The 24,824-nt window shown below is 48.3% G+C and overlaps 1 protein-coding gene and 1 long non-coding RNA gene across 17 annotated transcripts in view; one reads left to right on the forward strand and one right to left on the reverse strand.

The window, feature by feature from the left end:
• LOC144369318 (uncharacterized) overlaps positions 1–5,352 on the forward strand; it is a 12,141-nt gene extending 6,789 nt beyond the window's left edge. The window contains exon 2 of the long non-coding RNA XR_013428837.1: positions 1,741–5,352. This is a non-coding gene — a long non-coding RNA (uncharacterized LOC144369318). The remainder of the gene's footprint in view (positions 1–1,740) is intronic.
• A 2,829-nt stretch (positions 5,353–8,181) lies between these two features.
• LOC144369314 (uncharacterized) overlaps positions 8,182–24,824 on the reverse strand; it is a 55,094-nt gene continuing 38,451 nt past the window's right edge. For 14 of the 16 annotated variants that reach the window (XM_078028870.1, XM_078028872.1, XM_078028875.1 and 11 more), the window contains 11 exons: positions 20,114–20,301; positions 18,941–19,146; positions 18,499–18,704; positions 17,325–17,439; positions 15,817–15,932; positions 15,421–15,651; positions 14,225–14,339; positions 11,828–11,928; positions 11,545–11,661; positions 10,457–10,571; positions 8,182–8,553 (listed from right to left, as the gene is read on the reverse strand). In XM_078028870.1, coding sequence (XP_077884996.1) covers positions 8,348–8,553; positions 10,457–10,571; positions 11,545–11,661; positions 11,828–11,928; positions 14,225–14,339; positions 15,421–15,651; positions 15,817–15,932; positions 17,325–17,439; positions 18,499–18,704; positions 18,941–19,146; positions 20,114–20,301 — 1,716 coding nt within the window. In that variant the 3' untranslated portion in view covers positions 8,182–8,347. Of the gene's footprint in view, positions 8,554–10,456; positions 10,572–11,544; positions 11,662–11,827; positions 11,929–14,224; positions 14,340–15,420; positions 15,652–15,816; positions 15,933–17,324; positions 17,440–18,498; positions 18,705–18,940; positions 19,147–20,113; positions 20,746–24,824 lie in introns of those variants that run through there. The other 2 variants (XM_078028860.1, XM_078028876.1) reach the window with 2 other exon arrangements.

The raw sequence follows: 24,824 nt of genomic DNA on the forward strand, positions 1-24,824 counted from the left end.
GTCATCTGTGAACAAAGAGGTTTTCACTTTCGGCTAGCTAATTAGCCTCTTAGGACATGTGTTGTTCTCTCCCTCTCACATTTCTTTTTACCACTCTCGTGCTCTGGATCCTGACATTCTCTAGCTTTTAACAGAAGGGGACACTCACAGTTGTCTTTCCTTAATCACAGAATCTCTGTAGCTCACTTGGATTTATTAGAAGTTCCAGTTAAGAAACCTGTCTTATTATTTGTTGATGAATCCTCTCTCAGAACTGAAACTGGAGGTTATCAAGCAGAATACGTGATCACTAATTTGAATTCTCTTTAGAATATAGTCAACCTGAGAGAATGTCAGACCAGATGGCAAAATGTACTGCATTTACTACACAGAGTTTGTCAACTCATGTGCACTGAGAGTAGGTTTGCGTGGCAGCATCATGTGACTTTAGGATGCTTTGAAAACAAGGAGGGTTTCCTAACCTCTGCTAGAACCCCCATAAAAATGAACAAATTAAGGAACATGTAGATGCAGCTTCCTTCCTTCTTAGAGGAGTGGCTGTCATCAGGGCTGTGGCCCGTGCAAAGTCAGAATGAGAAATGGCACCATGGATGTGAAAGGAAATGCTCTAGCAAGCAGTTATGCCAAAGTAGCAGCCTCAGCCAAAGTTATGCTCCTAAATGGACCCCAAAGAGTAAATCTAGACTGATTCAAAGAGAGTATTACACATTATCAACGTGAAGACCCTGGTTCTGAAAAAAGAATAATATTAAAAATTATAACCTTCACTTGGATAATCTCTAGTGCTCCCAAAATGGCTGCTTTCTGGTATCAGATTATTTCAGATGGATATCATCTAAATTTCTCCATGTAGTTGCCCATCATAATACAGACAACTTGGTCACTATCTTAAATTAGTATTGGAGAAGGAACTTTTAAAAGGGAGCTTTTTAACAGGTTATTTTCAGGTTATGGATCACCTGTCAGCATAATTCTGGAAATCCTGTAAAGGTGGGGCATGGCCAGGAGCCAAAGCCTCCGGGGCCACCCTGCACACCTTCAGGTGGGTCTTACCCAGCTTCCATTCTTAAAGAGTTGGAATATGTATGCATCAATGTATATCTGTTTTCAAGATGAGCTGAAGCATTTCCTTGCTAAACATGCACAGTCCTTACAACCACTAGCAGCTGCTTGGTTTTTTTCCCCCAACCTGAGGCTCCTAACTCATATCAAGTGATCAAGGCACATATTTTACAGGAATCATTAGAACTCCATAAGGCATTACCCCATGTTTAAAAATGACACTGTTTTTACCATACATAATCTCCCAGAAAGCTTGAAAGAGCCAACATTATTCTTAAATTAAAATGAGCAAATTTTTTAGAAACCCTTGAACTCCTAGCTAAAGGTTTTACTCACAGAATTCCTTATGGCCATAAGATTCACTCACTTGGGACACATCAATTCTTCCCCTGAGAACTGGTACAGTAAGGCCCACTTACTTAGGGGTTTTGCCTCCAATGATAAATCTACACTGCTATTCTCAGGCATGGAAAAGTACTGCAAAGGACTTGGGTCTAGATCCTTCCCACAGCATCTTCCTAAAGACCCTCTTTGTTACATTAAACCACAAGATTTTGTCTATTAAGAGTCACAGGGGAAAGGTTGAACCTCCTTGCAAAGGACCTTTCAAGGAACCACTAACAAAAGTATCACTAACTCTGGAATAAGTTATTGACAGCAGCTCTCCCTGGGATACAGATCTGTGTCTGTGCGTTGGCACAGGAAGTGATGGGCTGCTGCATTGCTCTGGATTTCTCATTGGCTTGACGTGGTGGCATCTGCGCTTCTTTCTGAACTTGGATCAATGAACAGGCTAGACGTCACATTAAAGAGAACAATTTGCTCCATTCTTCTGCACGGCTACCATTTCTTATCAGATATTATGAAGAAGATATAACAAGATCATGTGCTACGGTGTACATGAACAATGGAACATTCCCCACGTGGTGAAGATAGCATCTCTAGTGGTCCCTGAATTGGCCAGCCTCTCTCCAGCAAGAGAATGAGCAGAAGGGGGATCCATAAGCACACAAGCGGAAGATGGCCACACCACTGAGCCACAGGTCTGGCTCACACTTCTTCAGCAACCATCCTGGAAGCCAGAAGGTGACGTGTGCAGCAGTCATCTCAGACATGGCCTGAACTTGGTCAATCACTGTAGCTCCTCTGTCTTTTGCCCCCACTACCAACTCAGGACCAACCATGGAAAGTCACATATCTCCCTGAAGCAGCCACATGAGATGTCCTGCTCCCAGCTAGGTCAGCCCAGTTTTCCACGCCCACAGCTCTCAACCTGGGGCACACCTGAGCTTCCTTTTATTATTTTTTTTCCATTGTAAAGGTGTCTCACTCCCTGCATGCATTTGGATGTCTGCTGCAGGTGGAGGTGGCTGATGACTTGGTTATAGGAACCTCTGAATCATCTCTGACTGCTCTTATTTGAAAGGCCTTTATTTCCACATGGGCAAAGCCCTTCCTCTTCTAGAGAAGAAAACCAAGTCCCAGAGAAGGTCATTGAGGTGACCTCCAAATGTCTTGGAGTATTTGGCACAGATTCCTGTCCCCCTCTTCTTCCTTAGTAATTGTAGCTGAGCTCACCCCTGCTGTGTTAGACAGAGACTTTGGTTTCCAGTCTCCTCAACAGGGAGTCTATAAGCAGGAGTGATACACTGCAGTTGTTTATTGAGGAATGTCTGTAATCTTCATGTTTGTTACATGTTTGTTGGGGACCGCAAATCAAGATGGCGCCTGGCAGTTTGCCAGGAGGAGTGGTTTGTAAGACAATGCCACCAAGTCATTAAGTTGGTGGGGATTCCTTATTGGCTGACTGTTGTATCTAGATAATGCTAATTGAGTCGAGCTGTGTGTAATCAGTTAGGTATGTATACCTGAATTTGTAGCCAGTAAGGTGGGGAATGTCCAAAGGCTTGTTAGAATGAGTGGAATGAGGTCATTAAATTAAAATGGGGTCTTAAATCCCCATTTTGTAGCCAGCTCTCAGAAGTGAAGGTGGTCTGGGGACTCCTCAATCTGTGAGGGCAGCCTTGTAAACTACCATGTTTTTAACCCATGAAGTTTATCCCAATTCTGAGCAGTTGGCATCAGAAACTATTACAGTGCAAAATCTAAAAGCACTCAATTTCTATTACACACAAAAAAACCCACACCACACTATTCTAAAGATGAAACTATGCTAATCTATTTCTGAATTTGAAAAACAGGAGGCACCATTACATTTTTCTAAGGAAATGTTTAATTGGCAGTTTTCTAGAAGGAAAGCTTTTCAGCTAGTACAAAAATATGAAATCAGCCAGGTGCACTGAGAAAACGTGGGAAAGTCAAATTCTTTTTTCAAAGTAACTCCCAACTGGTGAGAACCCACTGGAAGCTCCCTTCTCAGAGGAAGCATGAGACATGACCTTCAGCAACTGATAAGAGTGGTGAGATGATGAACAGAAAATTACTTAAATGGTTATCACAAGACCAGAGACCCTCTGGAAGGTGTGGTCATTCACTGTGGCTCTCCACACTTCAGAGATTTAGTAATTTACCAAAACATTGAATCATCTCCGTAATTCAATTTTAGAACCCCCCCCCCCATAACATTGTGGTCACTCTCATTTGCCATTCTCAGGACACCACTAAATCTCATTTGTCTCTGAAAAATGTCCTTTTCTGGACATTTCCTAAGGATAAAACCATATAATATGGACTCTGATATCTGCTGTCTTTCATTTAGAATAATGTTTTTGAGGTTTTTATTTTTTATGACAGCCATATTTTAGTAGTTTTAATCTTAAAAGAAGATTTCATTCCAAAAATTCCAAATCTAGTAGCATGCAGTTGCAATGGGAATTGCTTCTTGCTCAGATACAGACTACTTGTGGCCTCACAGAGAAGGTAATGTGCTACAGAGAAACAAGGACACAGGGTGTCCTATATCAAGGGCCTTCAGTCTCATCCCCAAACTACAGCTGAACCCAGGGGAGGAGGCCAGCCCAGGAAGGTCTGCAGGGCAATGTTCTCTAAAGATCCATCTCCTTAGCCTAATCATGGCTGGGCTAGGTCACTGATGGCTGTCCACCTGCTCAGCCTTGTCACTCTGGCACCTGTGACACCCCTCCCCGTGATCCACAGGATGTGGTGACCAAGGACAGGCACAGTTAAACACTGGCCTCCGCAGGTAGAAGGCACCGGGCAGGCCATTTTCAGCTTCCTTTCAGCTCATGTAGTGGATTTCAAATCTGAAAGGAATTTTCCTCACATTCCTTCAGCTCCCAGGGTTTTTCTCTGGGGTGAGGAATTGATGTATGCTGAGTTCTGAGTTATACTAGTAGGTTTTCTCAGTTTTACCAAATTCAAAGAGTTGCTCTAGAGGTAGGCACAATGGCATGCACCTGTAGTCCCACACTCTGAGGCAGGAGGATTGCTGGAATTCAAGACCAGCATGGGCAAAACAGCAGGATCCCATCTCAAAACAAAAATCTTAATAATACTAACTTCTAGCATGGTAGACTAGGAGCTTGATAGACCCACTTGCCTAAAAGGTGACTGTTCTACAAATTATCCAGTATAACAGAGAGCAGAAGAGCCAGCAGAGGCTCCCCACATGGTCCACATTCCAGGGTTGTAACCAGCAGGGGGAGCTCTCCGGCTTCTGAAGGGATGGCTCCACCCCCGACACACCCCCCCCAAGGTTCTCTCCAGTATGAATTCTCTGATGTGTAATAAGGGGTGAGCCCTGATGACGGCTTGCCACATCCACACCTCCATCTTTCAAAGGGTATATGGCTTTGGGATTTTTATTTTATTTGTTTTGATACTGGGGATGGAACCTAGGGCCTCACACATGCTTCATAAACTTTAGGATATTTTAAATATAAGATTTAAAGGGACTCTTTTAGATGGGAATTTTAGATTAGAAATAAAGTACAAGTGTACTTTAGGTTAATGATTGGTTAGGAGACTTAGAGTCTGGTTACGTAGTTTGGCATTAGTTAATAAGAATATAACATATCTCGGGAAAAATAGTAAATCTTGGGAAAATCTGAAAAATGTAAATTAGTGATGTATTTTATTAATGATGCTGTACTTTTAATAATTACATAACTGAAGGTCATATTCTGGAAAAATGTAAATTAATGTTACATTTTTTGTACCCCTGATCATGGTTAAGGAAATGTCATGTCTCGGCAAAGTTTTAAATTATATAATCAATGACGTATTCTGAATCTATAATGATGAGAAAAATTGTAATAAAAGATGACCCAGAGAAAGCTGCATTAGCTCTCTCTCTGGAGATTGCTCCAATGGAACGACTCCTGTCTCATCTTTTCGCCGACGCCACTCATCCTTCAGGACTCCCTGGACCCCGCTAGGGCAGGACCCCGGCAAGAATGCATTTGGATTCACTGTACACTATTGCAACACAACTTTTCATTTACCTAATTGGTCATGATGTAGCATTGCACCTTATGTTACTCATCCATGTACCTGGGGGAATAATGTCCATCTCATTCCACCATCTATCCTGCCCCATACATCCTTCCCTCTCCTCCCTCCCATTTGATCAAAATTTCTCCATTTCTCACATTCCCCCCATTTTGGATCAGCATCTAGTTCTTAAGAAAGAACATTCAGCTTCTGGGTTTATGGGATTGGCTTACTTCACTTAGCATGATAGTCTCCAACTCCATTCATTTACCTGCAAATGGTATCATTATATTTTCTTTTAACGCTGAGCATTAGTGCATTGTGTTTATATAGGATAATGTTTTTGTATCCACAGCAGAACATCTAGGTTGCCTCCACAGTTTAGATATAGTGAATTGAGTTGCTATAAACATTGGTGTGGCTGCCTTTCTACAGTATGCTGATATCAAGTCCTTTGGGTATAGATCGAGGAGTGGGGTAGTTGGGCCAAATGGTGGTTCTAATCCAAGTTTTCTAAGGAACAATAGAGTTTTGAACTGGCTGTTGGTCACCTGGTGGTACTCCATGGGGTCCTCCAAGCCTGGCTTGCATCTGCCTCCCCCCATCCTCTGGGATGAGCCAGATGCTCAATCGTATCATCTGCAGTAAATGGCTTTCCTATGTCCTGTTCCTCATCAACTTGCAGTGCTGGGTCTGCCCCCAAGATGGAACTGAGCAGTGGATGCACAGGCATTGCTCCAATGTCCTGCTACCTCCTGACATGGAAAGAACATCTCAGAGGCTTGTTGTATATCCACCATCACCCCTGCTTTTCTTTTTAATAACTTTATTTATTTATTTATTTATGTGGTGCTGAGGATCGAACCCAGGGCCTTGCACATGTGAGGTGAGTGCTCTACCTCTGAGCCATAACCCCATCCCCTACCCCTGCTTTTGCTATCTCTCACTGAAGTCTTAAATGACCTCCAGGTGATTGCAGCCCTGCCATCCAAGCATGGAGGAGTCCTCCCTGGTGAGAAATTTCAGTGTGCAGAATGGAGAGCCCTCTCTCCTGGGAGTCTCTGCTTTGAAAATAAGTGCACTGGAGAAGTTGAAATCAAGTGGGAGGCACATGGGCAGGCTTCCTGGATGAGGCCCTATTGAAAGGAGGATGGGATCTGAGGAGTGGACCAGAGAGAGGAAAGATGGGAAGTACAGCAAGTACATTCAGAGCCGAGGTCAGGCCCAAAATACAATGTTGGCTGACAAGAGAGCCCTTGCACCAGGATCAACAATTTTGAGAAGGCAATGAGGACTGCCTGAAAAGATCAATTCCACAAAATTCCATGGAAACCCACTCATCAGACCTTTCTGAAAACACTGGAAATGGAGGTTTCATGCAAGGAACTCTGGGTGACAGATGGCAAAGTTTGCCAAATGCAAACATGCCTACCAGCTCTGAGAAGCCATTCTCATTCACACTGCTTCAACCAGGGAAAATCCCCATGTGCTCACTGAGAACAAGTTAGCTTGTGCCACTTGAAGCTGCTTCCACAAACAGCTTCACTTCTGCACTTCTAAGCTGTTCTCCTCAAGAACTTTCAGAGCACAGTTCAGGCATGAAACACGAAGGGTGCCAGAAAGAGTTCTCTTGAATCTAGCATCACCAACTTTCAGGGGAAAAGAGGACCAGCTGAAAAGATCAGTTCTCCAAAGTCTCACTGACATCCATTTGTCACACTTGTTTACAACATTCACTTGAAGTGCAGGTGCCCACATGAGTGAACTGTTTTTTTATCAATGGCACAGAGGCTTCAATGTGTAAGCATGCCTGTCACCTGTAAGAAGCAGTTTTGAATTCTTCTAGGTCCACAGGAAAAAAAAAATAGCATGTGCTCACTTATAACAAAGTTAATCAACAAAGCAAATTGAAACTGCTTGCAGCAAACAGCTTCCATTCTCCCATTCCCCAGCTATTTTCAGCAATCACATCCAGACTCCAATTCCAGCCCAATATAAAATGTGTGCTCCCAAGGAAGCCTGTATAATTGACATCACCCAACTTGGGGAGGCAAGGGGAATGCTGAGAAGATCAGTTCTTCAAAACTCCTACTTTTTCAGAAAACTCATTGAAAGGCAGGGCACCCACTTGCAGCCATCAGTGGTTGACAGATGGCACAGAGGCTTCAATGTGAAACCGTGAATGCCAATCATTACAAGTGCTTCTGACACACTCTAGTTCAACCTGGGACAGCCCAAAGTGCTCAACAAGAACACGCTTTGTTCCTGCAAGTGGAAGCAGCTTGCATGAACTGTTTCAATCAGGAAATTCCAAGCTCTTCTCAGCAAGCTCATTCAGAGCACAGTTTTGGCCCAATAGAAAAAGGGTCCTAGCAAGAGGGTCCCACACCTACGATCACCTTCATAAGGTAGCTTCCCATCTTCTGTGTGGAAGTGGGTTTCTCCTTGGCCCTTATGCTGTGGAGGAGACCACTAGGAGCTAAGCTTCATGCAGGACCATCTGACCTGGACTTTTTGCAAGCCCTATAAAGCCCTCACACAAGCTCAAATGCTACAGGACTTTGCAGACCAGTCCATGCAACAGTAGACATTCATTCATTGTCTAGAGTCTACAGGTTCCTAAATGCATGGCATTCATTATCATCAAATGCACAATTTTGATCAAAAACCATCACAGTAGATCAGGTAACAAATCATCACAGTAGATCAGGTAACAAAAACATATATATTTTAAAATAATAATATATTAATGGAAACAACAAATACAGGATAGGGTAACAACTGTGTTACTAAACAAGGTCAAAGACAATGGCAAACTATAGATTCAAACTTTGAAGCAAATAGTAATCAATGTAAATATTCCTGGGCTGCCTCAGCCCCGCCCAGGCACACAGCAGCAGAATGGTTTTGCAAGCATCCTCAGGAGGGCTGGAGCCTTCTTTGCAGGACGAGAGGGAGGTTGAGGCTGGATCCACTCATCATTCTTTTGGGAGAGGCTCCTTTTCCTCAGCACGAAGTTGGGTTTTGTGTGAGGGTTCTTTGCGTAAAATACGTTGGCCTGCGCTGGAATCCTCAGCTCTGGGGAGAGAGGGGTGTACAAAATAAGGTGGCTCAGGAGGTGCTCCCTGGGACACCCCAACATCTGAGAGCCTGTGCCAGAAACTAACTGAGCCAGACACCTGAGAGCTCTCCAATTCAGCGCCAATACCAACAAGATAGCCTGCACAGTCCTCCCTGAAAAAAAACTAGGCAGAGCGCTTCAACAGACCTAATGTCTGTTCCTACCAAAGGCTTTGGACTCCAAAACATCCCAGGTCCTCTTGCATCTGCCAAAGCACACCACTAGGGTTTGCATCTGAAATCTCCCACAAAAGGCTCCTGTGCCGAAGATTCAGACCGCCACATGAGCCATCTTCACAGGTGGGTTTGGAGGGAAGCATTGGATGGTGAGTGCTCTGATGTCAACATGAAATTCTCATTCAAGATGAATACACTACTGGGAGGTGGGAGGGACTGGAAGAAAGGTTGAGCATGCTTGGAGGAAGACCTAAACAGGGGTGCGCCCTGGGCAACAGTACCTTGTCCCTGTTGGCTCCACTGAATCCTCATTCTCCAAGTAGAGGTCCTCCTTCTCCTCTCCGTCTTTCTCTCTCTCCCTCTCTCCCAGCCTTGTTCTCTCTCTCCCAGTCTATGCCTGTTTGGCAAGGGCTGAGGAGCTCTTCACTGCCACACACTAGAGCTTTATGGACAGCCTCAGTGCACAACCAAAGAGAAAGCTATGAAACCCAGAGAAAAGGCCTAGGATTCCTCAAGTATGGCCACAGTGAGGACAGGCTGACCAGCACGGATACCACATTAGAGCCACGCTTCTGCATTGGTGGAGCCTGCCTCCATGTGAACCAGGCTTCTGAGAATGGAGGCCACATTCCAAATGCTGCCCTCCTGAGAACAATGATTCCAAAGACCAGCAAAGGGACTGCTTCCCTCCAACATGGTGTATGGCCCAGTGGTGCCAAGACCCCGAGTGGGGGAATACAACAGCCAGCTTCTCCTTCCTCTGAACACCTCTTTCCTGTCGCCCTCCTCTAACCTAGAGCCTGTTCTCCATCCCTTCTGGGTTGGATGTGGGGATCTCTGCTATGAATTTCTTAGGCTACCAAGGCCCCAGACAGACTTCCTCTTCCATTGATTCTACTAACCTAACAGTAGGTTAAGATAGGAGACAAGTGATCCTAGAACTCATTGGGATGGTGGTCTTTAGCATACATAGGCTAGGATAATGGCTGCTGAGGTGTTTGGCTCACAAAAACCAACCAACCAACCAATGAAAAAGCGCTGACATAATTATCAGATGAGCTCTGTGGCTACGTGCTCAGGAAGCCCTCATCTGACTTTAGTTAGGGATCATAACCTGGCTATTGTGATCACTCCTTGGCTAGTGGACTCAGGTGCGGAAGACCATGGAATTTATGCAAAAACAGATGATTCAAGCTGTCTCCCAGGCTGTGTTTTCTTCCCAATTTCATCCTGTTACTGCTTGCTAGAATCTTGGCAATTCTCTGCCAAGGCAGTGGTTTTCTGGTCACACAGAAGGCTTTCAATCCTACTGCTTCAGTCCACAAAATTCCAGTTCCATCTTTAGCCCATGCATTCCCATGTTCCTCTGAAACCACTCATATCCCAGACCACAGAACCATACTGCTCCTGGAAAGAGGCTTTCCTCCTCACTCCTCAATGATGTCAGCTTTAGATGCCTGCTCATGTCCTGGGCAGGGCACCTGGTGGGGAGCCGCACTAGCCACTGGGGTATACCAAAACACCTGGAGAGCTTACACCAGCAGAAGTGCAGTTGGCTTTGTGCACGAGCCCAACACACCCTGTTGGAGTGTTCTTGGGGGTCAGAGACTACTCTTTGGTGCTAAGAGTTGACCTGAGTACACATCCTGACCCTTGCTCTCTGTCATCTGATTGTCCCACTTACTCTGATGGTGAGAGATGATTTGGCCCAGCTCATATTCCTCCGGCTTCTCCTGAGTAAGCAAGTGTAGCTCGAGGGCCCTGCGGATGACGACAGGAGCCCGATCGTGGCAGGTCACCTGGAGCAGCATGGGAGACAGGCCTTCAGGAAATGGGCCTTGAAGTGACTACTCAAGGACAGTGGGCAGGGGCATTCTGGAGGCACCTCCACTCTAAATACAAGGGCAACATCCATGACCCTACTACCTGAGGCTGAACTCCTGCTCATCGCGTGGGCTCTTCCCATAGGCTACTAGCCCAATCCTTGTACATAGGACTTCCTGGGCCTGCCATTGCTCTTTGTGGAGCTGCATTTCTCTCGAAGTGAAAGGACCCCACTATCTGCATACAGATGCAATCTCATCCCACAAGTTGGGAGGAATGGGACAATAGTCTCTAAGATCCCAGGTCTGCCCCAGGATGCAGGCAGCATTGGGAATGGCCTAGGCACAAAACCTAGAGGCTTTGGTCTGGATTCCAGGGCCAAAAACAGACCCAGGAACATGACCACACACAGGAATGACAAAAGATAGCCAGGAGAGCTCCTGGCCTCCAGAGGCTCAGTGCTGGCTGGGGTGTAGGAGGGCACCTCATCCAGCAAGGGTGGTCATTGGGTTACCTGGACATTTAGTGTGCTTGCTCCACATCTATATCGACTCTGCAGAGAGACCCTCTCAGCTCCTTGTTCAAGGAACATGCAGAACCTCACACTGCTGTCCTCCTCCATAGACGTCAACATCCCATACAGGGGAACCTGCAACCTAGGTCCTGGCCTGTTCTCATCTGTCACACATACCTGCCTCTGCCCTTCTGGACTGCATGCTGCCACCTGACACACAGACTCCCTCAGACATGGCGGTGGACAAGCTGCTGCTCTCCCTCAATTCAGCTCCAGCCCTTCACACTGACCTCTCCCTTCTTGATTCCCATCTATCCTCCTGATCATCCAGAAGCTCCAAATTCAAGAGGGCATGAGTAGTCCATGGTATTGGACCAGTGTCTGCTCCCCACCCAGGTGTAAGCACCAGGGGACACCCCTGCTCCCAGGCTTACCAAAACAGTCTTGGCCATCTTTGGACTTTGTGTTTCTAAGTGGACACGAATTAAGCAGGTGTCTCCCACCTGCTTGTGGGAAAGCGGCCTGGAGGACTTGCAGGTTGATTCTGAGAACTGTGGGGGATAAAACATCAGCAAACCCAGAAACAGAAAGCCACTCCAGCCTGTCAGGTGGCTCTATGGGCTTCTAGCACATATGTGCAGGTGCTCAGGTTTCTTATTTCCCCAGGTGGGAGTGGAATGGCAGCACAAGTACAGCTTGAATAAGGTAGGTGTTTACCTCCTTTCCCTTGACCTCGAGGCGTTTCCTCACGATGAAATAATATTTTATTTGTGGATTCATGGACAGATACATGAGTGAGTGGTCAGGGACCTTGATTTCTGCAGAGCGAAGTGGAGAGAATTGTTAGATGGCACTCAAGGATTGTACCACAAAACACCCACAACCCCTGAGAGTCTCCGCCAGGGCGAGCCTGCACCAGAATTGAGAGCCCTCCTATCCAGCTACAGTGCCACCAAAGACTCCCTCAGTGATTCTTCCCTGGAGAAGATGATGTACAGGATTCTAAACCAAAAGAGCACCTGGCGATGGAAACAGCACCTTGGGCCCAGAACTTCTCAGTGCAGGTTGGATCTGCCAAAGGGACACTGCTAGGCTCTGCATCAGGATTGGCAAAGGCTCCTGTGCTTAGGCCTTTCTCCCCAGGGCAGTCATGCTCATACATGGGCATTCAGGGAAGCGTTGGATGGTGGGCGAATTCATCCCCTTGCCCCGGATGAATCCACTCATGGATGAAAACGCGGAGGGGAGGTGGTATCCATCAGAGGAGTGTTGGGCATGGACATGGGAGGACTTCAGCAGGGTGGTGCCCTGGAGAACTCTATTGTTTTCTAGGTTCGCTCTCCTTCCCCTTGTTTCTCATCAGGAGCTGTCTGCTTGGTACTTGTATTCTGGTTCTTGTTCTACTTCTGGCTCTTCTTTCTACCCTGCATCTTCTTGTAGTTCTTTCTGGGTCTTTTTCTTGTTCTTACATGATTCCTTCTTGTTCTTCTTCTTGTGTATCTCCCTCCACCCTTCCTTATGTTCACCTCCTTCTTTTCCTTTTTCTTCCTCCTGCTCTTCATCATGTGATACTCTCCCCACTCAGGAGTGTCTCTTTCTCCTCCTCCTCCTTCTCCTTCTTTCTCTGGCAATGGTGGGGTGTCCTAAGGAGTTCAAATCACACTCTTCTGCCCAGATGCAGCCTCTGTTCAGTAGTCCAAGATGAAATCAGTTCTCAATCAATGGCCAGGAGTGAAACCAAGACCAAAGACAAGTGACTTCTTTTCTTTGTCATCGTCACAGTGAGGAAAGACTGAATAAGACACCGCATTCTGGATAGGCTTCTACCTGTGGTAGTCAGCACCTCATCTGGACCAGGATTGCTAAAATAGATTCCACCTCCATAAAGCTTCCCCAATGAAAACAAGGTTTCCAAAATCTAGGAGAGGGCCAGCATCACTGCCACCCTCCTGCCATAAGGCATAGATGCCATCACACCTAGTGGGTTCCAGGCCCCCCGTAGTCCTCCCTTTTGACGTCTGTTACACACAAACCTCCCCTGGTCTGGAGCCTGCTCTCAACTGATGCTTGGGTTGAAAGTCTGTTTCTGAAATCACCTTTGTAGATTCTCGGTTTGGTAATTCCTTTTGACTGGCTTATTTTTTTACTAGGGATAAAACCAGAGGCACTTAAGCACTGAGACCATTCCCAGGCCTTTTTACTTGGGTACAGGGTCTCCCGAAGTTTCTGAGGCTGTTTGGAAATCCCCATCCCCCTGCACTGCCTCCCAAGTCCCTGAGATTCGCAGACACTGCCCCTTGCCCAGCTCCTTGCACCTCAGTCTTCCTCATGTGTGAGACAGAGCCAACTCAAATGAGGCGGTGTGTGAAAATGGGAAAACTCACTTACGCGCCCGACAGATGGTGGGTTCTACTGTGGACAGGCTGGGATGGTGGAGGCTAGGAGTGTCGGGCTCACAAGAAAGGAAAGAGCACTGGCATTGTGGACAGCTCAGCATTGTGGCCTCTGTTCTTCAGATGCCCTTCTTTGTTGCTGGAAGGAATAATAACCTGGCCATTCTGATATCTTCAGGAGATGGGCACCCAGGCACAGAGGATTTGGAATTGTTCCCAAAAGAACCCAAACAGGGTGTCCCCTGGCCTTGACTTCCTCTTCACTGAGTCCTGTTCCTAGTTGCTGCAATCCTGACATTCTTGAGTAGGCAGGACTTCTCATATCCTGGCCATGGATTGGGACCTGTGCTGCTTCCGTCCATAGCAATGCTCATCCAATCAGGACCCATGCTCTGCTCCTCTTCCTTTGAAGGCATCCTTATCAGTGAGCCATAAACCAAACTGATGATGGATTGAGCCTCTCTCTGCCTTGCCCTCATCGATATTACCTTTGCATTGCCAGACCAGGTCCAGGGGAGAACACGTTTAGGGAGGTCCAGCAGCCCCCTGGGGCCTCATTGAACACCTCCACATTGGACACGCCCATCACTGCACTTGGTTTCCTGCACCAGGCCCACCACACTCTGGCTATTTTAGGGCCAAGGCCCACTTTCTCTTGGCTGTGAGTTATCCTGAGCCCACTGTGGATCATGTCTCCCCACTGTCTGATTGTCCTACTTACTGTCATGCAGAGACATCATTCTCAGCAGCTCGAAGTTGTCCACATCCTCATGCTGCAACAAATTTTGGTCCAAGGCCCTGCGGATGAGGCTTGTCACCCTCTCCTGACATGTCACCTAGATCAGGGTGGGACAAATGTCATCAGAGAATGGCTTTTAGAGGAGCTGCCCAGAAGACTGTGGTCAAACATTCAGGAGAAATCTTAGCTACATATACAAGGGCACAATCTTGTTATCCTGCTACCTGAGTGTGGCCTCCATATACCCCCTGGGTTCTTGCAACGTGCTACTAGAACAATCCTGGTACAAATATCTGCCTGTACCTGCCATCTCCCCTCCCCCTGGGGAGCCACATTCCACTCAGGTCAAAGACCAAACTGCCTATGCACAGACACACTCTCATCTCACTGAGATGGCAGCAATGGGCCAGGGATCTGCGCACCAAGTGTGCTCTGGGATGCAGGCTGCCTTTGTGGGTAGAAGAGGCAGATGCACTGAAAATTTTGGTCCTGACTGCCACTACACAAAACAGACTCAGATACAAGAGTGTGCACTTGAGTGCTTCATGATAGCCTGGAGAGGCCCTGGGCTCTGGAAGCTCGGTGCGGGTCTGGTTGTAATGATGTACTTGACTCAGCACTGGCAGTCACTGAACATGTCTCCTCTGCAGCTGGACACCTGCAGCATTAGCGTGTCTACTGCACATCCATAGAAATCTGCCAAGAACCCCTTTAGCTCCGTATTTACATACATGCAAAGGCTGAAGTTCCGAAGCTTTGGCATGACCCCCCAGGTGATCCCGACCCCAAATTTCCACACCTAGTCATGCTAAGGAGGTTCTCTTCCCTGCCACCAGCAACACAACCCCTCCTACACATGTGACAAGTCACTGCCAGCTCCTCTGCTCCAACCTCACTCATTGAGAATACCAAGTTCTAGGCACTGCAGCCTGCACCCTGGACATATCTCTGCCTTCATCTGTCCACAGCACTTCCATCTGCACTTCTGGCCTGCCAAACCCACAATACACAGGCCCACTCACCGGTGAAGCTGGGTATGCTGAGGCTCTCCCCCCTCAGGTCAAGCCCTTAAGACTGACCTCTCTCTTCTTAATTTCCCACCACAGCCCCAGGGTTAGCTGTGTCTCCTGCCTTCCACTGTGTGGACACCCAGGAGGCAGCCCTGCTGTCGGGCTTACCAGGATGCGCTTTGTCTCCCTCAGGCTCTGTCCCTCTAGGAGGACGTGAACAAAGCGGCTGTCTTCCACCTGCTCGCTGGGGTGAAGCAGTGAGGAGCTGCTACTGGTGACTTTTCTCATGCAGCACTCATTGCTTTGGGTTGCCTGGGGTAATGGTCCTGCAGCCACCGCAGAGCTGCTGCTCACAGCTGCTGGGATCCTGGATGCCACTGCCACAGAAGGCTCCAAGAACTGTGGGGGATGACAACATCAGCAAAGCCCAGCACCTGCACCCCACCCAGCCTGGCATTGGCTCTGTGGGCATTCTACAACATCTATCCAGAACCTGAGGTTCTTGTCCCCATGGAGGATGTGGAGTGGCACCAGGAGTAAAGACTGAAGAAGGTGGCTGTTTACCTTCTTTGGCTTGACTTTAAACAACTTGCTGGCAGCTGTTTCCCGAAGAAGAAAGTTATAATCCACTCTGCCATCCAGGGCATAATATACGTTTCCATCTGCAGGGATCCTTAGCTCTGGAGAGGCAGGGGCAGAGGCGTGGTAGGTGACACTCTAGGAAGACACTACCCAACATCCCCCACAACTGAGAGCCTCTGCCAGCTCAGGTCTCACACACAGACCTGAGAGCCCCCGAATCCAGCTACTGTTCCACCAAAGACTCCCCACTGATTCCTCCCTGAGGACCCTCTATGCACAGGAGGTCCACTACAGGAACACCTTTCAAGGAAATAGCCCCTTGTGCCCCAGACCCTCTTAGTTCACGTTGGACCCAACAAAGAGAAACAGCTAGACTTTGTATCTGGATTGGTCCCCAAAGACTCACGTGTTCAAGGTTTTCTCCCCACTGCAGCAATGATCACAGGGGGGTTTGGGGAAAAGCACTTGATGGTGTGTGCCTCCACCTTGCCAGTGGATTCATCCAGGCATACAGGGCTACACTAATTGGAGGGGTATGGTTTGGAGGTGTGTTGAGCGTAGGTGGAGGATGTCCACAGCAGGGCTGTGCCATCCAGAGCAATATATTTCTCTTGAGTTCCCCACTTCTGCATTTCCTCCTCATGAGTATAATTCTCATTCACATTTTTAATCAATTTATTGTTATACTTCTTGTTCAGCTTGTGTTTCTCCTTGTTGTTCCTGTTTTTCTTCATCTTCTCCTCATGCTTCTTCTTAGTCATCTTGACCTTCTTATTCATGGTCTCCTCCTTCAACTTATTTTCATTTTTCTACTCCTGCTTCTCCTCCTCCTTGTCCTCCTTCTCCTCGTCCTCCTCATCCTTGTCCTTCTCCTCCTCCTCCTCCTCCTCCTCCTCTTTCTTCTTCTTCTTCTTCTTCTTCTTCTTCTTCTTCTTCTTCTTCTTCTTCTTCTTCTTCTTCTTCTTCTCTCTCTCTCTCTCTCTCTCTCTCTCTCTCTCTCTCTCTCTCTAAGAAGAGTTTACAGCTGTGAAGGGTTCTATTCTACCACACTCTTCTCTCTAGTAATGGCCTCTGGTCCTAAGTGGACTCAGTTTGCAATGTATAGAAAGATTGGAAGCCAGAAATGATTCTTAATTGAACTCATTTTCTCATGTACTCATCCTGGTCAGGAAAGGCCGCCAAAGTAGGCACCCTGTGGTTGTCTGTCTTCTTTGACACAAGACAAAGAAGCCTCTCTTCTTGGCCCCTTGTGGATAATAGCTTTGCAATACCTCCTCAGGCCAAGGAAAGAAAACATGTTAGGCAGGTCCACAGCCCCTGGGGAACATGAAGAACCTGCAGATTTATGCCCCATCATTACACTTTGTTTTGTGCACAAGTCCCACCATACTCTTCCTGGGCATTGGGCTAACGCACACTGTGTTTTGTCTCCCAGTTATCGTGAGCCCACTGTGACTCACTGCTCCCTACCCTCTGATGGCTCCACTTACTCTGATGGTTCGAGACAATTTGCAGAAGCTCGTAGTTTTCTGGATTCTCCTGCTGGAGCAAGTGTGCATCTAAGGCCCTGCGGATGATGACTGGAGCCCTGTCCTGGCAGGTCACCTGAGCAGAGTTGGAGAAAGCTCATCACAGAGAGAATTTGGGAGTAGCTACCCAGAGGACAGTGCTCAAGGACAATCAGAGACAAGTGAGCTCTCAACACAAGGGCACCATCTTGATACCCTGCTACCTGAGGCCTTCATGTGATCATGTGGGGTCTTCCTATGAGCCTCTAGTCCAATCTTGGTACAAGAGTTTGCTTCAACCTGCTATGCCCTACAGGGACAAGGGAATAAGGACCAAAAGGCTTTGTACAGACACACTCTAGTCCCATCAAGATGGGAGGAATGGTCCAGTGCACTTCCATATCCCTGCTCTGGTCTGGGATGCAGCTGCATTTTTGTGTGGACCAGGCACAAACCCTAGGTGCTTTGGTCCTGACAGCCAAGGCACAACACACACTAAGACTCTTTAATGATAGGCATGGAAGCTGCTGGGCTTGAGAGTGTCAGTGCTTGCTAGGGTGTCAGGAGGTTCGGACCCAGCAGGTGCAGTGGTTCAACATGGCTCCCCTGGAGGTGGACACCAGAGTCTCATGATGGATACTCCACACCCAGGAAAATTCTGCAGAGAGAGCCGCTAAATCTCTATTCACATACATGCAAACTAGAACACTAATGGGCCCCTCCAAGGCCCCCAGTTGTCTGTGACCCACACCTACCCACCCTAATCATTCTACAATGGCTCCCTTCCCTTCAACCAGCAACATATCCCCTCCCACACACAAGAAAATGACTGCCAACTCCTGTGCTTCAACCTCCACGGTTCAATATACTCCTCCTCAATACCAAGGTCAGTAGAGGATGGCCTGTACCCTCGATATTTCTCTGACCTCCTCTGACCCAGCACTCACTCCTGCACTTCTGACCTGCACACCCCAAAACTCGCACCCAGACCTGGCATGCTGCTGCACTCCCGCCTCTCTCTTGCTCACTTTCTGCTCTCCTTCCTGACCTTCCAGAAGCTCCAGTTCAAGAAGACAGGCCTAGTCCAAAGTGTTTGCTGTGGACTCGGTCTTCCCCACTGTGGGCTCCCAGGAGACTCCCCTGCTCGAAGACTCACCAGGATGCTCCTATACTGTGTTGTGTTTTCATTCTCCAGGTAGACGTGAATGAGGCACCTGCCTCTCATCCGCTTGTTATATTGGGGCCGTGGGGAGTACCGAGTGGAGACCCCTGATGTCCGGGACTCCGGCTCTGCCCCTTCCCTGGGTGAAGGCTCTGGCTCTGGGGTTGGCAAAGGAGCCATGACAGGAACTAAGCTTGTAGCTAGAGGAGAAAAGATGCCAACATGACTGCCTTGCCCTGAGCTTCATACAAACAGACAATACCCCTGCTGCCAGGAAGAACTCAGGCCCTTAGCCCACACAGGACCTCTTTGCAGACTGGGGTCACTTCCTGAATGGACAAAGGCTTGTCCTAATTTCCAGCCCAACACCAGGCATACAGACTCCCTGCAGTGGGACAAGAGTCAGACCTTTCCTCATATACCCTTAGGTACTCACCACAGTCCGCCTGGCTCTCAGGCTTTGCCTGGCTTGATTTGCCATCTTCAATTGCGGCCAGGAGGTGGTGTGCTTGGTGTTCCAGGTTCAAGCCTCCTAGCAGGAGCCACATGGATAGCAGCTGCTGCAGACTCAGAAAGCCTGGAGGCTGATGGGAAGCCTCGGAGTAGAGGTTCACCCAGGTGCCCAGGAAGGAAGGTGAGGCACTGTGGGGAGGAAGGTGTGGAGTCAGCAAAACCCTGGCCTTGCCTTCTCCATGGCCTCCAGAGAAAACCTCTGACCCTACACTGGGGAGAGCAGTCTTTCCTCAGCCTTCCCAAGTCAAATCACCTTGCAGGTCCCTATTCTGGAAACAGGAGCCCACCCTCTTGACCCCAAGCCCATTCCATGTTGAAGTTGGTCCAGGGGTCCACCATAGTCACTGAAGAGGACAACGTGCAGTTATGCCCCATGGAGTCAGGGATGCAGTCACATGTAGGATATGTACTCATGGCACCTGCGGTTTTAGGCTGACCCCCATGAAAAGGGACACAATGGCAGTCATTTGCACCCCATTTTTCACTGAATTATGAAACGTGACTGGAAACGTGTCTTCACACAGTGGGTGCTTTCTCCATGTTCATCAGTGAATGAGCCCAAACTGCTGATTCCCACATATCTCTGGTTGTGGGAGCTGCCATGTCCAAAGCCCCTGTCCAGCTATGTCCCAGCTAGGATGCTCTGTCCCACTATGGAAATTAACATGTCTTTATTAACCCAAACGTGCTTTTCCCAAGGCCTGAGTTTTGAGACGCCTCTGGCACAGATCTACGTTCTTCACGAAGCCAACATCACACCAGAAAGACCACCTGGCCTCGCTGAGTTCACCTGGGAATGAGCTCAGTGCACACCATTGAGCTGTGGTGCCCAGTGTGTGGGGACTGCTCCACGGACTTCTGTGGAACAGTTGGAGTCAGAATGGTTTCTCTGTCTGAGAGGGGAAGTTCACTCCCCTTGCAAGGCTGTGGCAGGCACCTCCAGGACTCGTCCCATTTGGGGATGACATTCCACTATGAGTGTGGTCCTGTATCTCATTAGGTATCACAAACCTTTGGGTCCCTGAGAGGTACATGGCAGCCCCAAGACCCAGGCATGAGGGGGCTACACACTTGGGCTTGGTGGTCTGGTGCTTACCTTGGGAACAAGAGATCCAGCACCTGCTGGGTGGGGATGGAATCCCAGGAGATTAACCCCATGTTGCTGCTGAAATGTAGGTTCCTCCCACAAATGACAGGCAGGAGCTCATTCCTAAGCTGGTCCTGCCTGTAAGGTTCAAGGCTCTGTACCCTGAAGGGCTCCTCCGTGTTCTGATCATTTTCACCCTGGGTTGGGACCAAGAATGGTGGGTTCAAAATGGAAATGGTGACAAACAGAAAAATGACTTGTGCCAATACACTAGAGTCAAAGCACAATGGGACAGTTCCCATCAGTACAAACACACACACACACACACACACACACACACACACACACACACACACACACACAGAGTCAGAATAGGAGTCCTGGGCCATTCATCAGGGATCAGACTAGAGGGCCTGCTGGGCTCACCTGCCCTGTGCTACTCACTGTTACTCTTGAGCTCCTCTGCGACAATCGCCAGAGGCTCTGGCGTCTAAGATGAAGCCTCACCCAGTGCATCCACAAAAGGGCTAGTTGGCCCCCCTGAGATTCCTGGGAGCCTGAGGCTCGGCATTGTTTGCAACCACAGGAGAACATCCTTCTCACTCCAGTTTCTCCAACCAAATGAGCTCGGATGGCTTGGTCAGTTAAGTGAGTGCCTGGATACCAGGGTTCCATGTTCTGTTTGATCCATTGTCAAGGCAATGATGTCATTTCCTGTGCCCATACCTGAGCCTCTTTTCACATAAGACCACTTTCAAAAGCCCTATGGGCTGCTGATTTCTCCTCCATGCCTACCCATATAAGGTGCGCATGTGTTCACCAACTACCCAAACATCCCCACCAGCATCTGCCCTGCTTGGTGCCACTAGAGTTCCAGCTTGGAGCCTTCAAAAATGCATTCACAACCAGTCCTTCCCTCTCAGCAGCTTTTGGACCCCGGTCCCATCATTGTGCAACTCATGCTGTGCCCAGTCTTTTCTGGAAAGTAGGGTAGCATCTAATCTCTAGGGTTTATTGTGTCTATTGGCCCATAACACCCTCTATTCTCTCTGAAACCAGAGATGGGACTCACAGGTGGCTAAAGCACAAATGTAGAGATGGGACAATCACAAGAAGGGCAGAGACAAAGAATGCACCCCAACTCAATCAGGCCTGTGTCCCACACAGGGACGTGGCCAATGTCCGTCCCATCGTGGCTGCAGTTCCCTCTCTACACCATGGCAAGTTGGAGGGGATTGAGATTCAGAGGCTGCTCCCCTCTGCTATACAACTTCCCAAGGCTTCTCCTAAGATTTCAAAAGGGCCAAGTGTGTCTAGTGTTGGGGTCTCACAGAGACTCCGAGGTAACACAGCATCCTGCTGCCCAGAACCGGTTCACCCCTCACCTCAAGGGGGCTCAGTCTCTGGATTCATAACAACTGAAGTGGGTACAGGTGATGGGATATCACCTCCAAGACTGAGTTATGCCAAGTCCATGACCCCTGTCTGCATCCCTGTCTCCAGCACCACTCCCCTCTCTCTCTTTCCTCCTCAGAGCAAACAAATCCATTTAGCAAGTGTGTCCTGTGATAACGACATGACAGTCACCCATCCTCTCATTACATAAACACTGAGGCTCAGCCAACATGGATCCTACCAGGAACACAGGCATAAACTCAGACTCTGATCCTCCCAGCTGAGACTCAGTGGAGCCTGGACTTCCAGGCTCCTGAGAAGAGGAAACAGAGGTGCCTAGCCAAGCCACCTTGGATGCAGCTGCACACAAACTGAACTCAGCAATGCCCCTTGCTCTCAGTTGTGAGTAAGAAGGGAGGTGGTGTTTCACAACCCTGGACATCAAGTGCAGTCTCCAGGCTTTGGGGTGTGCCCTGGCCTCTCTCTATCTGCCCAGGCCCTCCAACCCACACTGGCCTTTTACCTAACCTCCTCCTAGGGCCAAACTCAATCCTGCCTCTCAATTTCTGCTGCCTTCCGAAACACACTGCTTCCCAAATTGAGCAGGGCTGGCTCTCTGTTATCATGCTGGTGCCAGCAGCAATGCCACCCCACTGACATAATTCTGAGTCCAAACCTAGGCACTCCAGCTGTCTTTGCCACACCTGGCCTGTTTGGGCTCTGGCTCTTGCTCTTTTCTTTCATGTTCATGTGTTTTGAGGTTCTGAGTTTCTCCCACTGCAGAACTGCAGGTGTAGCAGGGTAGAGCTCATGAGGGTGACATTCTGAGCCACATCCAATCCCATCAGGACTGTTAACTGGGGTGATGCTGGAACACAGTGCTGAGTGAACACATGGGAGGTGGTTGGACCCACCTTGCCTCTGAGTGGCTTCTTTTCAGGACAGGAATGTAGGGATGGGAACCCCTGGCGTGGAATGCTTTGCACAAGGCGTGACCATGGGCTCTCTCTCCTGGTAAAAATGGCTCCACTCAGCATGGAGAGCACTGTCATTCCTGGTGGCTAACAACAGCCCTGGACCCCAGAAAGGAACCCACACTCAAGTTTTACGTCTGAGTGTGCGTGTCCTCAAGGAAATGAGGTCTCCTGATCCCAGGTGCAAAGGGGTAAGTCCTCTAACTCCAGGGGCCATGAAGGGACATCTGAGTTTCCCTTGTTATTCTTTCCCTCTCTGACCCATGGTGTCCTCACACTAACCACAGTTAGGACCCTGGCCTCATTCCCCAATGAGGATCATTCGGCTCCATAAAGGACAGTCTCTAAGATGCTCAGTGGACCAACACCCTCTGCACAACCCATAACCCTATTCACCCAAGAGGCAAGAGAATTTCTATTCAGGAAAACCAGGAAAGGGAGAGCCTTTCTCAAGGACACAAGGACATTAGTGAGTGAGGGAGTGATTAGTGGATGGAGAACTATTTCCACCACCAACTTCCAGGAGCATATATGGCCCTTTGGAGAATTCTGCAGTGTGTTGGTGATTAAGGAGAACATGTGAATCCAGGGGTCACTAGGTCCTCTCAGTCATAAGGAGGGAAACTGCCATAAAGGAACTAGGACAAGGGTGCGAGGAATGCTCACTGGGGGGAGATCGGAAGGAAGGAAAGTGTACTCATTAGAAAAGTGTCGCCTGAAAATTCTTAGCCAGCCAAAAGTTATGCGAACTTGTGTGGAAAAAGAGTCTTTGCACAGTGATGAAGCTAAGAGCTCACATGATGGAACACAGTCTCAACTGGGACCAAATCCAATATCTGATATTCTTGTAGGAAGAGGAGAGTCTGGACCCAGATACCAGGGAGACTGGGGGATACCAGCTATGTGAGGTTGGAGCCAGGACGGGATGCTCATATGGGAACCACAGATCGTGGGCAGCAATAGGAGAGTGGGCAAGGGCTGGGAGAGTTGGGGGACAGTCCCCTAGGAACCTGTGAGGTGTTTTGGCAGTGGGACCGCCCAACACCTAATGTGTTGAGCCCCTGGAGCTTGAGGGAAGGCCCTTCCTCTGTGGTTGGCCACCCAGTTGACAGAGTTCGGTTGTAGCAGGCCTAGGACCCAGCTGAAGGTCTGAGCATGTTGGCCATGCAGGATGGATCGGGACCACAGACACACTCTGATGACTGTAGGGTCTCAGCCCTGCATCAACACAAGCACCAAGTCAGGCCAGGTGGGGAAAGGGCTAGGAACACACTCTGGGGGCTGGTGCCTATATTACTGGGAGAACTTCTGACCCCAATTCCCTGATCTGCTGCCAACACAGGCTACAGAGGAGGGTAGAGGGACACAGAGCATGGATCTTCCCCACTCAGTGGGCCCAGGCATGTGCCATGGCCAGCAGCCTCGTGCCTTGCCCGGTGAGTCCTGAAGCGGCCCCCTCTTTCCATCCTGAGAGCTCTTCCCTTCCTCATGTACTACTACCTTCCCACTGTCTCTGGAAATATCTACTTGGTGTGGTCCTCTGGCAGTTTATGATTTAAGTTAAAAAAAAAAACAGGTCTTGGTGCTCAAGAATATTTGATTTGCCCCTCCTCATCCCCCAACCCCAATATTTTCATTATTTCCTCAACATATGAAATTTTACTAGCAAAAGGTTAATTTTGAATTATACAAAGTTGATTCAAATAACATTGGTATACATAATCAATCACTGTACTTTCAATGTTTATTCTCCTTTCCTGTTAGAAACTGCTCGGAAAAAAGAGAACAGAGGGGGGTGGGGATGTGGCTCAAGTGGTAACATGTTCGACTGGCATGCGCGAGTCAGTGGGTTCGATCCTCAGCACCACATGAAATAAAATAAAGATGTGTCCACTGAAAACTGAAAAAATAAAACAAACAAACAAACAAAGAGAACAGAGGACAGACTCATGGAAGTGCTTGAACTGACAAGAAGCTCCCACTCAAGCTCAGCATTCAGTCCTGGACAGAGTAAGACTGGTCCATTTTGACATCTACTCCAAAGAGTCTACCAGACAGAATCCTCTGACTGATCCCTGAGTGAGCCATAGGAACTGGCTAGAAAAGCCTTCACATCCTCAATACATTCTTCACTTCAGAATACTGGACAAGCATTGATATCCATCTCTCGTTACCTTGCTCCCCAGCCAACCATTCTTCAACAAATTCAAAGGAGCAACTCATGCAAGCCCACAGAAAGGGGTGTTCACTACACACATCCATGTGCGAAAAAGACAACTGGTATTTCTTGTTTGGGCTATTTCAAATGAAATCCCTTCTGCATGACCTCCACAAACCAAAAAAAAAAAAAA

Source organism: Ictidomys tridecemlineatus, chromosome 12 (genome assembly GCF_052094955.1).
Source record: "Ictidomys tridecemlineatus isolate mIctTri1 chromosome 12, mIctTri1.hap1, whole genome shotgun sequence".
In the NCBI taxonomy this organism is placed as follows: domain Eukaryota; kingdom Metazoa; phylum Chordata; class Mammalia; order Rodentia; family Sciuridae; genus Ictidomys; species Ictidomys tridecemlineatus.